The 12,527-nt window shown below is 48.7% G+C and overlaps 1 protein-coding gene across 1 annotated transcript in view; it reads right to left on the reverse strand.

Moving 5' to 3' along the window:
- Nucleotides 1–4,626: 4,626 nt before the first annotated feature.
- Nucleotides 4,627–12,527, reverse strand: part of LAMP5 (lysosomal-associated membrane protein family, member 5) — a gene marked incomplete at its 5' end in the record, with an annotated part of 8,172 nt that continues 271 nt past the window's right edge. Inside the window, 3 exons of the mRNA XM_010014411.1 lie at nucleotides 4,627–4,805; nucleotides 10,929–11,117; nucleotides 12,482–12,527. The exon at nucleotides 12,482–12,527 is cut by the window's right edge and continues 37 nt beyond it. Coding sequence (XP_010012713.1) covers nucleotides 4,627–4,805; nucleotides 10,929–11,117; nucleotides 12,482–12,527 — 414 coding nt within the window. The remainder of the gene's footprint in view (nucleotides 4,806–10,928; nucleotides 11,118–12,481) is intronic.

Raw genomic sequence — 12,527 nt, forward strand, 5'->3', positions numbered from 1 at the left:
TCCCGTGCCTCCTAAATAATCTCCTCTTTTTTTTGCCTCACCATTCAGCTCTCATGCCAATGAACCCATTCCTCCCAGACTCCCCCACAGCATCAGGCAGCTAATGAATCTACACTGTTATTTACTCTAGTGAGCATCTTCAAGTCTTATAAATGAGTGTCTATATGAATTTTGGCTGCTGACATCAGTAAGTAAGTAAGTGTTTCAAAATGCATTAGTTATCACTCAGAAAAACCCAACTTTGTCTGTTTCACCCACACCATTTCACTTCAACTAAAGCTGGGAACAACCACGGCCTGTTCCCTCGGGCTCAGTTACCTGAGCTGTGTCCTGCAGTCTCTTACATTCATTCCTTGGGAACCTCTGTGGGATCTTCCCAGGTCTTGTCCGTGGCTCTTGAGTCCTTGTCCTGGTCTTTGTGGTGCCCACACTGCAGAAGCTGATCTCCATCACTGTCACCTTGGGTGCTGCAAACCTGACCCTTGTTGGGTGTCTCAGCAAGAAAATACAACTAAAGAGTGTAGGTTTTTGGATACCAGATGTTGGGAGGAGCCACTCACCCAGGAGACATCCTCTGCTGCACTGGCTGAGGCCAAGCTCCACGTGTGGCCAGTCACTCTAATGCATTTATTCCCACCTGTCACTAAGGACCTTTTCCTGAGGTCACCAGTTGGAACAATATCCATGTTTTAGTAGCAGAGGCCAAGGCACTGGGGATGCAACTCCCCTCCTCAGCAATACATCTTAACCTCTCTCAAGTAATTTTTCACAAGTAGGGTTGGGAAACTTAAATTGATGGAAAATTCAGCTCAAACTCAGTAAATAATTGTTAGCAAAAGGATGGAGCATTAGAAGATTCAAAGGGGTTTCTTTTAACATCTCGAATAACTTGAAACACATCAGTCTGGGGCTCAATGCAAACTGACACTGAGCTGAAATCATTGTTTATTTCCTTTCTTCCCCTCAGAAGAAAAACATTTCAGTCCAACAAGAAACTACTTTCTATCTTAATTCAGAAAACCAATAAATTCACTGCTGTATTCACACAGCTCTGCTCCCAGCAGCTCACGGACACTTGGCCCCTGCAGGTGATGCTGAGTATCCCTTAGGGATGTGAACAGCACCCAAAGGTCTGAAGGTGTGTGGACGCAGGGTCACAAGAGCTTCATCAGCAGTTGAGGGCTATCCTCCTGTCAGAGGGCCAGTGCCACCGCTTCAGTGCACTGGCCAGTGCTCAAGCAATGGCATCAGCCAAGGACAGCTTCCTATGAGTGGTGAAGACCATTTTCCTTGGTTGGCTCTGCTATGGCTGCCCTGACACAGTCACTGCAGGTTGAGTTAGTCTGCAAAGTGAACCATAAGTCAGCACTTTTTCCATCTCAAATAGATGTAGATGTTTGAGAGCATCTCCCTGTCACACCACACGGGTCTTGCTCTTTCTGCAAACACGGAAGCCACAATATGACCTACAAGGGGCTAAAACCTACCAGCAGCTTTACTTGAACAAGACACCACAGACTCCCAACTGCTCCAAAAACCATCCTGGAGGTAACATTCCGCCAGCAGCTCCATCCACCAGCAGCTCCATCCACCAGCTAAGAGTGACACTAAGGCAGCTAAGCCCAGCCCCAGGTTTTGTTGCCTTCCAACAGCTCCATGTAAACCCTGAGCTGTAGCTTCCAAGGGAGGCTACAAAGGTCACATGCAGCCCACCGAGTGCTGCACAGTGCAGAGCAGGGGGTTTCCCCACCTCCTGGCTCTGGTTTTGAGAAGTATCTGTCAACCCCTCCCCAGCTATGGACAATCTTTCCTGCCTCCAAACCCACTCTGCAAAGCAAGTATGATTTCTGTGGGTATCATCAGAAGCTATAGTGCAAATGGGATTGCACTGATGGCTGCGTGAGGAGCTGTCACACGAGGTAAAAGCAGGAGACCAAGAGGAAGGAGCAGAAAGACTTTGCTTGGTTGTATAGTTTGGAATATTTCATGTCTACCCTGCCTCCGCACTGGCCCCAGTGCAAGGCTGGATGCGCCCTGGGGGCATGGAAAGCAGTGGAGACAAACAAGTCCACTACTGGTACCATCACCCCTTCACTGGGTTAAACCAGGTATCAAAACCCAGTGCTGCGATGTGCATTGCCGTAGCTCTGTAAAGCTCCTGCTAAAGGCAAGCAAAAGGGCAGAATCTCTTTTGCCACATCACCCATTTGAAGGTTCAATATCCAAGTGGATTTGCAACTAACCCAAGTTTTGTAAGGGGAAAACAAAAGTAAGAGGGATAAGAGCTGATGAATGTGGAAAGGCAGGGGGAGGGGAGAAGCCCTCATGGGCTCTCCTAGAGAAACAGATGGCACAGTGGAAAACCAGGGATGTGTTCCTTGTTTCCAGCCACAAAATCTTTCTCTTCCCCCGTTTTTCCCAGACCATGTCCCAAACCTTTTATATCTCTAATTATACTCAACTGAACCAGAAGTTGCTCCTACTGACACCAAGGACTTGCAGCTCACTGGGAGGAACCCGGCCGGGTGGAGACCAAACCGGGATGTCTCCGGTTTGGTGCAATTCCCATCCCCATCCCGCCAGGGTGTCCTGCCCCACCACCGCTGACCTGCCCCACCACCCCATCCCCATGGTTCGCTCCTTGCCAACACGTGCTCTGTAGAGCACAAATGACCATGGAGAATTTGGCATCTGCACATCAGCTGTTTGCTTCCTTTTTGATGTTACTTTGGGGGGGGATGTCAAATACAGGAGCAGATGTTCCATGCTGATGGGAGCTGGCTGGGAAAACCTTTCGGGCTGCAGGGCAAGCAAGAGCAAGGCAGGACAAAGCTGATAACTATGACCCCTTCGCTATTAAGGATGAACCTTTAATCCTTTTAGTCACCCTCCTGCTACCAATGGCTTCTGCTGGTTGTCTCTTAAAATAACCTTTTCTTCTTTATGCTTTTTAAATAATAGCCAGCTCACTGTGGGCAGTGGCACTTGGTCAGCCAAGCTGACTGGAGCTTTAAAAGGGCAAAGCCACAAACATCATTACCACCATCATTTTGCTTTTTACATCCAAATGAGACAACAAAAGCCTGAGCTCTAGGTTATCCTAGAAATGAGACCAGGGATAAGACAGGACTAAAGGAAAGCTCCTGTTGCGTCCACCTTCATCAAAACCCCCATAAATTCTGGAGGAGACCCCAGCATTAAAAAGCAGTTGAATTCTCTTCTTGTACTTCTCAACATTGAAATTACTGTTTTCCTTTACTTATTACCCTGTTTGGATCAAATCAGTTCAAGAACAAGAAGGATTTTCCACACTAACACAAGGTCTGGACTAACTCTTGCTGCAGTATCACCGGGGCCAAGGGAAGTCACAGGGTTCAAAGATGGGACCCAAGTGAAACACACCATTGCCCACAAAAACACTTGAGAAGGGAGCAGCCAAGAGATGAGGAGAACACTGGGAATAGCCAACAAACCACAGACCACTGAGCCACCACCACCTCTACACCAAACCACCTGCACCAAAAGCACTGCTAGAACAAACCCTACATTCAACATCCCTTCAGATGAGGTATTTTTGCACCGATTCCATTAGATACCGTGAGGTCAGTAAAAAGTATGACAATTCAAAGTAAGAAGGCAAATCAAGTATCATATGTACATGTTTTAATTAAGTTTAAAAATCATCTACATTTAAGGATAGATTTCAAGGGTTCCCTTATATTTCTGTTACATTAGATTATACCTGAATAATCTGCATAGTAACTTTAACATCTCTGGTTTAATCTGTTGTTGTTTCGTTGTGAAAACCCCGGTTGCAGGTAGCAATGTAACATCTCAACCACAATCACAAGACGTGCAGGATGTCCAGCCAGAAGCAGTTCTTGGTTGACTTGCAGCAGCACGGCACTTGGTAACTTGTGTTTCAATACTTTTTTACTATTTTCAAGGTTAGTTCAGATGTGGCTCAAGAAGCAAAAACAAACTTTCTGTACTCAGCATCAAGTGTGGGGTCAGCTCCTCGGCTGGAGTTCCTCCAGTTGACACCAGCCTGAGGTTCTGGCCTTTACTGTTTTCAAAGCACACTCGTGTTGCCCTCATGTTCTCCTAAACATGAGTGTGAACGCCAGGAGTGTGGTTTGAGGCCTTTCATTACAGGACCTTAATGAAGTCCGTGCAATGGCTCCGTCCCCCAGCCCTGCTGCACGCACAGACATGAACAGAGGGCTGAACGCTGCCAAGAGCAACAGTGGGGAGGGAAGAGTCTCTTGAGAGGAAATAAATAAAGGAAAAGAAAGAAGCAATAGCTTTGCCCTCAGTGTTAGACTTGGACACGTGAAGCGTTTCTGTTTCCAGATGATCAGCCCAGCTGCTTAAGAAGGTATTCATACCACCTACTGCCACAGACACACTCCTAATATCAGATGCTCTGAGTTTTCTTACAGGGAGAGCTGTGTCCCTGCACTGACCATATTAAAGCCAAACCTTTGCTTGTGTGTCTGCATGGAATACCCCCATCAGGTGTTGTGAATACCATCTCTTGCCCCCCCATAACCTTTCCTCACCCACAGAAAAAAGTGCTTTTGCTTTTTCTACCTGATAAATACTTGAGCTGCTTGGTCCTGTCCCCTATCCCATGTGTTTGTACTGAGATCTGTCCCGAGGGATTTGCACTTGGTTGGCTGTCAGCTTGTGGTGGATGTGGTAAATGCAGAGGGTTATCACGATCACCAACCCCAGAATCAGGCCCAGAATCAGAGGCAGGGTTTCCTCTAACTGCTCCCTCTGGTCCACCGGGCACTTGTGTTCTGCAGAGAGAGAAAATAAAGAGACAAAGAGAGAAATGGATGAGACGTTGCACATCTGAACTCCTGCTGCGGTAACGAACCAACCTCTCCGGAGTCACGGCTCCACACCAGGGGTCCCTGTGCAGCAAAACCAGCCCCAGCAGCACGGAAGGACAGCAACTGTCACAGGACACCTGGGAGAAAGTCAATTGCCTTGGAGGAAAGTGAAATCAGAGTCACCACGTGGCATTTGGAGGGAGAGGGAACATCTATCGAGCCACCAGCACGGTGGGAAAACACACGTTCACATCCATAAGCTCCTCTTCAGGCCTCTCTGGAGCACCAGTGGTCTTCTTGGGAATGGGGCAGCGAAAGTACAGGTTTCCTGACTGTGGCTGAAGATTTGCTTTGTTTATCAAGTTATAGAGTCTGCAAGTGTTACATCACAAGCCTTCAACATTAGAAAGTCTTTAATCCTGCACCAGAGTTACTCTGCTCATGGTTAAAAATTCTCCCCCTTCATCTGCAAGTTGACCAAGATCCAACAGCATCTTCTCTATGAGCTCTCCATGAGGAGTTTACCAGCACGGGAGCAGAAGCAACATGAACCTCCCTAGTGTTTTTCTCTCTGGCTTATGAGTCCCCATCAGAGCCTAATAAATCACTAGAGCATAATAATAACCTGCTACAATGGGAAAACCCTTTTGTATTTAGCATGCAGAGGCCACCAAGGTTAGGAAACACACTATGCTGCTGATCCGGGTTCAACTCCCTTCTACTGCCAGAGTCTACAGCAGGCCTGAATGACAGGATCACAATTCACTGTTTTCCCCAGGGACTGATGCTGATCCGTGCCGATGGGCAGGCAGAGCTGATGCTGCGAGGCCAAAAAGATGAAAAACGGCAACTTTGGGAAAAAAGAAAGAGGTTAAGAAGGTTATGGGTTCAGGAGGGACAATGCTCTGGGCCCTGGATCGTCACCTTCACAGACCTGTGCTGAAAACAGTAAAACCAGCAATTACTTTTCAAAACAACAGTGGAGAAAGAAAAAGGCTGCGTGTTTGACAAGCAGATACAAAGGGCACCACTAATTCCTCCATCACTAAAGACAATGCAGATGGGATCCCCGGGCAGCTGACGGCAAGATGCAGAGATGTGTGATAACCGTGAGTGGCAAATGCTCTGCAAACCTAATGGCATGTGGCAAAGAGCAGGAAAAACCCAGAGTCCCCCCCCTTGGCCAGGGCAGGAGGTGACAGCAGGGACCCGTCTCCAGCGGTGCCGGCACCTCTGGGAGCACCAGGCTCACAGCGATGCCATCAGGAAATGCTTCAGCCTGTAAGTGAAGCTAAACAAATGAAACCAAAGTGAAATGTACTCTAACAAAAGACAGGTCCTTTTCGGCTCCAGTTGCTCACTGTTTCACCAGAGGAGTGATTAATCACCAGGACTGTGTTACAGGCGATTCAGCAATGCTGCAATGCAGGGGTTTTCTTTGTTTGTATTAAGGAGAAAGGGGGAAAAAGAAATCCTGGTTATTACGTAGCTCCCACGATTGCTGTTCTAGAGCTTTATGAGATTCTTCCCAGTTTAGGATGTCGGGGCCTGACCAGACTCGTGGTGCCAAGGCAGAGGCGCAGCAGCAGGTTGGCATTCCCAGACCTGGCTGCGGGAAAAGCCACACACAGAGCAGTGCCACGGGGCTGGGGTGCTCTGAACCCCGCGCCCCACATACTGGTACAAAGCAGCACCCTTCCTATGGGAAGGATCCGTGCTAGAGGAGCTCCTGTGCACTCACCACACGGCTGCAGACAGCCCGGTGGACTGGGGCGTGCGGATGTGGCAATTAGCAGAGTTTCAGTCCAGCCGCTACAATCTCCTCCTGTGGGCCCTGATTTTTGCTTTTAAAGCAGTTTAGCTTAAACCCCACAGAAAACTGGGACACGGCTGCTGTAACCCTGGCTCAGGGCATCCCCCTGTGCTCACACACAACACATTTGCTGTGTACTTTTCCTTACACAAGCACAATGCTGCGCTGCAGGAGAATGGGTGAACGCAGGGGTCTGCAGGCAGCGAAGGTGGCAAAGCTAAAAGCACCAGCGCTGCCCTTCCGAGGACTAACCCAACCCTAAAGCACCTTCTTGCACCATTGGAATTCCCAGCTTTTCCCAAAGCAAACTGGCTGCAGAGCATGAAATGCACCAGAGGACATGGCCAAAGCGCTGGTGCCCACATAAAGCCACGGCTGTATTTAGTGCCTGAGTCACAACTCAAAAAGGTGTCAATTCCTGCAAGCACCCAAGGCAGATAGTTCTTTATCCTGGCACTTTGTAAAGAGGATTAAAAGCAAAAGGCAACAGGAAGAAGGGAAAGCAAAGCAAAGCAAAGCTCATGGTCTCCAGCAGCAGCACACCCACAAACCCTGCTGCTCTGCCCAGCTGGAGCCAGCAGCACCTCCCTGGGCAGAAAGCACCCTGTAGCCTCACAGAGCAGCCACCTCCTGCCTTACCAACACCTTCTCCCCACCAGACACATCCATGTTCTCCTGTTGGAGCAGAACGCCAAAGTCAGGGCTCTTTGGAAAGCAGAGAGGAAATGGGAATGGAGGCACAGGCAAGTGCTAAGCACTAACGTCTGCAGCAGAACTAAGGCTCTCCTGATGCCGACTGTTAGGATGAATTTTGTATTTTAACATTATTACATCATTTTACAGCAAATAAAAATATTTTCACATTTATAACAACTATACAGCATTTTTCACCCCAAAAGCTTGAAGCACTGCACAGGCACTGAGGTCCACTACACTGCGGGGAGGCAGCAAAGGGAAATGCCAAGGGGAAGCAGGAGGGGAGAAGGGTTTGCATAAAGCCCCCAGCAGACACAGATTTAAGCCCATCAAGCACAGTGCGGGCAGATGGGCTGGTTGATGCACGACACATGACACACCACCGTGTTGGGAATGGCTCTGTACTTTAAATCAGTGCCTTCTGCAGGAGAACAGCCCTTTCCATCAGATTTCCCCGAGTGTTTTGCGTCAGATCCCAGGGATCTCAGCATTTCCCAAATCGCTGGGGTTTGTCCTCAGTCCAGGAAAGCAAAAACGTCCCTGGCAATTCTAAACTATGCGAGAAGTTCAGGTGATGCTGGAGTTTTGCTGCATCCCGAACCTGGCGAGGTCACCCCACAACCCCAATCCCTGCCCTGCCAAACAAAGACTTCGGGCAGACACAAAGGAGACATTTAGGTGCGTTCCCCATTGTTCTTTTGTGCTGTGCTTCCTCCAGCACCGGCAGCACCCAGGCTCACGTACCACCACGGTTTCTATGGTGAGTGTTCATCCAATTCAGCACTAGGCTATGAAACCACCTAACAAACAGGCCCGTTTTCTTGTTTCAGCGTCCCTCTGCAGAACAAACACCAGCACAGCAAGAAAATCAGCGGTTTCCCGCAGTCAGGACCACAAGCCTGAGCCTGAGGACCGGTGGAGAGGCTGTTGGAAGGGATGGAGAAACAGAGCTCAGTTGTGTCTGGCATCACAGGGTGCATTTTTGAGCTTTTGAGATGGGCGTTTATAAGTGATTAGCTTAATAAATAACTAAATAAGAAATAGACTGGGTGGCTTTTAAAGCGTGGCTGCCCACCTCGCAGAGAGGAGCTACTTGGTGCTAAGGACCCTTGAGAAACCGTGGCCCCTGTTTGCAGTGGCTCAGAGGGAGATGATCCCAAGATCCTGGTTCCTCGTTCTTGCCTTTGTATCAGTATTTTGTGTTATTTCGATAAGCTCATCATTTCTGTGAGGCTCTTTTGCCAGTTTAAATGTTCTCCTCACACCCTCTTCATCCACCTCTCTTTTTACTGATCTTTTAACATGAAAAAACATACTCAAATTTTCTCTATTTAAGAAATAAAATTTCCTAAGCTCTAAATGAAAACAAAAGCGTTCTGCTGCTTCTGTATGGAAAAAGGTAACTATATGGATTTCTGTTTTATACATGTGTGGGTTGGAAGCAGCGTCTTCAGAAAAAGGATAATCTAGCACATGAGTTTAAGCATTCAGAAAAATCAAAGCAATCCAATCACTCCCTACAAGGTTTTCAACATCCCCAGACAGGGCAGTGTCAGGACTAACAACAAACCTTTCCCCGTGTTTCTTGTTGGCAAAAGGACCCCGACCCTCCTGCGTTGCGGCGATTCTTCTGCTCAAGCAGGTCCCTTTCTCTATTCTAAACTATTTTAAAGTGTTCTGTGGGTTGTTCATAATTAATAGGAATTTTACCTAATGGGGAATTAATGAACCAAAAAGGAGACAGCTAATTACTGTCATTTAAGATTGGCAGCGTTTCCCAGACCCCACAAAGGATCCTGTTTTGCCATGCGTGTGCCAAGGACACACGGGTCTGCAGGGCTGGTGGGGAGCAGCAGCAGAGCCCCACGTGAGGCTTCTTTGGTAAAGGACCTCTTGGGCATCTCAAACCATCCTCTCCAGGTGCTCCTTGCGATTTAACTTCCAGGGGAATTCCACAAAAAGAACTGGATAATGAGCAACAACAACAACAACAAAACCAGAAAGACTGATGAAGAGAGAAACCCGGCTTTCCTCAGGAGGAGGAATTCCCTGCACGTTGGAATTGCTAAACCCACCAGGGTCTCTTTGTGTCCTGGAGGAAAACCCCACACACACAAAAAACCCAAACCTACAATAAAAGGATGAAAATAAATAAATCAGTGCTTGATATGAAAGAGCAGGTCCTGCAAGGCAGGTGAGCTCTCAGACCTGACAAGTTTGGTATCACAGAGACACAGCAGCTAAAGCTGAGTCCAGACTTGCATATTTTAAATATGCTTTTGTCATATTCCAACCCAACCCTGAGTGCAGGAAGCCTAAATCCACAGCGAGAGGGAGAGGATGAAGATGTGCCAATGAAAAAAATATAGAAAACTATTAAATTCTACCTTTTTCTCCCCGTAACCTTTCACAAAACGTGGTACTACTTCAATATGAAACAAAACCCAAACCTATTTGTGCCCACGGATAAAACCTACTCTGTACTACACTGGCCTTGCAATGAGTAATTCAGCCACGCAGAGCTCTGGCAGAGCCAGAGTACATAATAGCATGTATTTACTACATCAGTTAGGGAGAGGAATGAGAGTCATGAGCATAAGTACTCGGCTCTATAGTCAGTGCTGGGGTTTTATTGTGCTCTTAAAAGACTTCCCACATGCAAAATAATAAAGCCCCACGTTCTTAATGCTGAGCTTGAAAGTGACACCACCATTTTCCAGCTTGTTTTTCAAAGATTTGGCTATTACACATTTTATTTGCATCTTGTTTCAATAATGGAGTTAGCTAATTTGTTAAGACGGCACTATCAAAAGGGGACTAACCTCAAAGCCCTAATTCAGGTGAGCATGTTTGCACTCCCTCATTCAACCTGATGGAAGAGGAGCACCACGGGATAAAGCAAAGCAGAATCTGCAGGAATTCTGTCCCATGGCAGCATTACTACTGATTTCAGTACAACCCTTCAATGCAAACAGCATTTGTTAACTCACATTCTCTTTTATCCACAATTAACATTAAAGAAACCCAAGAAGAGGAACAGCATCCAGTGTGCCTGGCACACGAGGCACCGCACTGAAGCCCCTGTCAGGCTCCCTTCACCCTTGCAACGCACATTAAATCAAACTGAAGCCAGCAACATGCACCCCAAGTTATTTCCTGCCACCGCAGCCCCAAGCTTTCCTCTGTGTGCAGTGGCCCTACAAGGCCCCCAGAGCTGTACCAAAGCTGCTCCTTGCTGCAGAGGAGCCACCGAAGCCTTGCAGGGCTCCCTAGGGATCAGGTAGTTCCAGGGCTTGCTGGCACTCCAGCTAGATGAGTCCTGACAGAAGCCAATGTATGTGCAACAACAGCCCGTGTTCTGACCAAACAGCAGAATTTGCAAAGGCTTTTAGGGGACCATGGAGTCAGGGAACGGGTTGGAGAGACTGCAGGGAGCACTGGCAAACCTGCTGGGCGGAGGAAAACGTGCTCTGATAAAGGTAGGACCCAAATTCCTTCAGTCCATTGCAATACCACCAAAGGCCGCGGCAGCATCAGCATCCGAAGGATGCAGGACATGCCTTCACCCTGCACCTTACCTTCACTGAAGACAAAATCCGCAGTGATGTCGAAGGGCTGGAGCCGCACTTCCGACAGCAAGAGCTGCACAGACTTCTGGTGGTCGTTGGAGATGAGGGAGATGGTCTGCTGCGCCTGGCACTCGTAGGACTTCCCAGCCGGGGTGACCAGGGCCGAGAGCCGGTGCGAGCTGGCCGTGTGCTTCTCAGCTGGCCAAGGGGCAGAAACAGCAGAGGTCAGGTCCTGTCTCTGGGGGGCCCATTATTAACACAGGCAGTGACTTGGAAGCAAGGGCGCACAGAGGGGTGCAATGCGGCGGCCGCATGCTTCACTGCTCCTAGAGCAGCGTTTTCTGCTCCTAAGGCAACGCTTTTGGCTCGACACCCCCCATAACCAGGGCAGGTCCCACATTGGGGTTGCCTGCCCACAAGCGGGAGTGGACGGCTGCGGGGTGCAGCCCTGCTGCTGCCAGCTGTGCTCCTGTCACAGGACCTGAGGTCCATAAAGTCAGAGGAATGGCTTCTATTGATGTATATGCAGGTTTCAGCCTTGGACTGCGCTTACACGCTGTACATTTGGGAAACAGCAATTCCTGCAGCTGTACTTGGGCTCTGAATGCGGGTGGGAAGGAGCAGAGCAATTTGGGGACCTCACTACAACGCAAAACAGGCCATTACACCTTTCCTGAAACACAGCATGACCATTTCAGCCGAGTACAGATTACAAGCAAACATTTTCCCATCATATCAGGCTTGTTTTACAAATGAGGGCCGAATGCGGCTCACCAGAGGGAATGAGGGATGCCTTCCGCCTCCCACTCTCCCGCAGCCCTTTGTTCCCCTCCAGCAGCACAGAAAGACAATCGGTGTTCTGCATTTGCAGAGGCTGATGAGGCATGGCCACCACCGTGTTTTGGGGACACAAACATTAGAAACACCAGTGGGAAAAACAACTCCGCATCCAGTGTGTCTAATGCCACAAACTCTTAACGCACCACGCGCTGGAGTGAGTTAGAAAATCTTGAGGAAGAACGACTTGCAAATGTCGATTTCCAATACAACACAACTAATTTCTGAGCAGAAATGGATTAAAACCTAAATGAAAGCCAAAAGAAAGGAAACCCGTGGAGAAAAAGAAGTGGCTCTTGGTGTGGAAGCGTGTAGGGGTATGGATATTTATGTCCCGTCGCTACCTTGGGAAACCGCTGCTTTCCCACCTATTCAGCCATCATCAGGAGGAGATGAATAACCTTAAAAACCATCTCCTGCAGGAAAGGAGATGAGTTTTCCCTGCATACCCCTGCCCATTCCCGCGTCCCTGGGTCCCGATGGGAAGGCCTGGGGCAGCAAACGGGCAGAGACCGGGCTCTGCCTCCCACGGCAACCGCGGGCATTAGAAACAAGAAGCAAGAATAGAAAGGGGTGACAGAAAGAAATTAACACGCGGTTTAAAACCGGCGCCGGGTCCGAGCTTTGGGCTTTCTTTTCCCCCTGTTTAACGGCGTTTAGGCGAGCAGCTTCCTCTCGCCAGCCCCCGGGATCCGCTCTCAACCCCGTCTCCCCGAGGCGCTTACGGCTGACGGCGTCCTTGAAGTAGGTGCGCTCGCTGGTATCGTAGGT

The sequence above is a fragment of the Nestor notabilis genome, unplaced genomic scaffold (assembly GCF_000696875.1).
Source record: "Nestor notabilis isolate BGI_N333 unplaced genomic scaffold, ASM69687v1 scaffold17155, whole genome shotgun sequence".
NCBI classification, from domain to species: Eukaryota; Metazoa; Chordata; class Aves; order Psittaciformes; family Psittacidae; genus Nestor; species Nestor notabilis.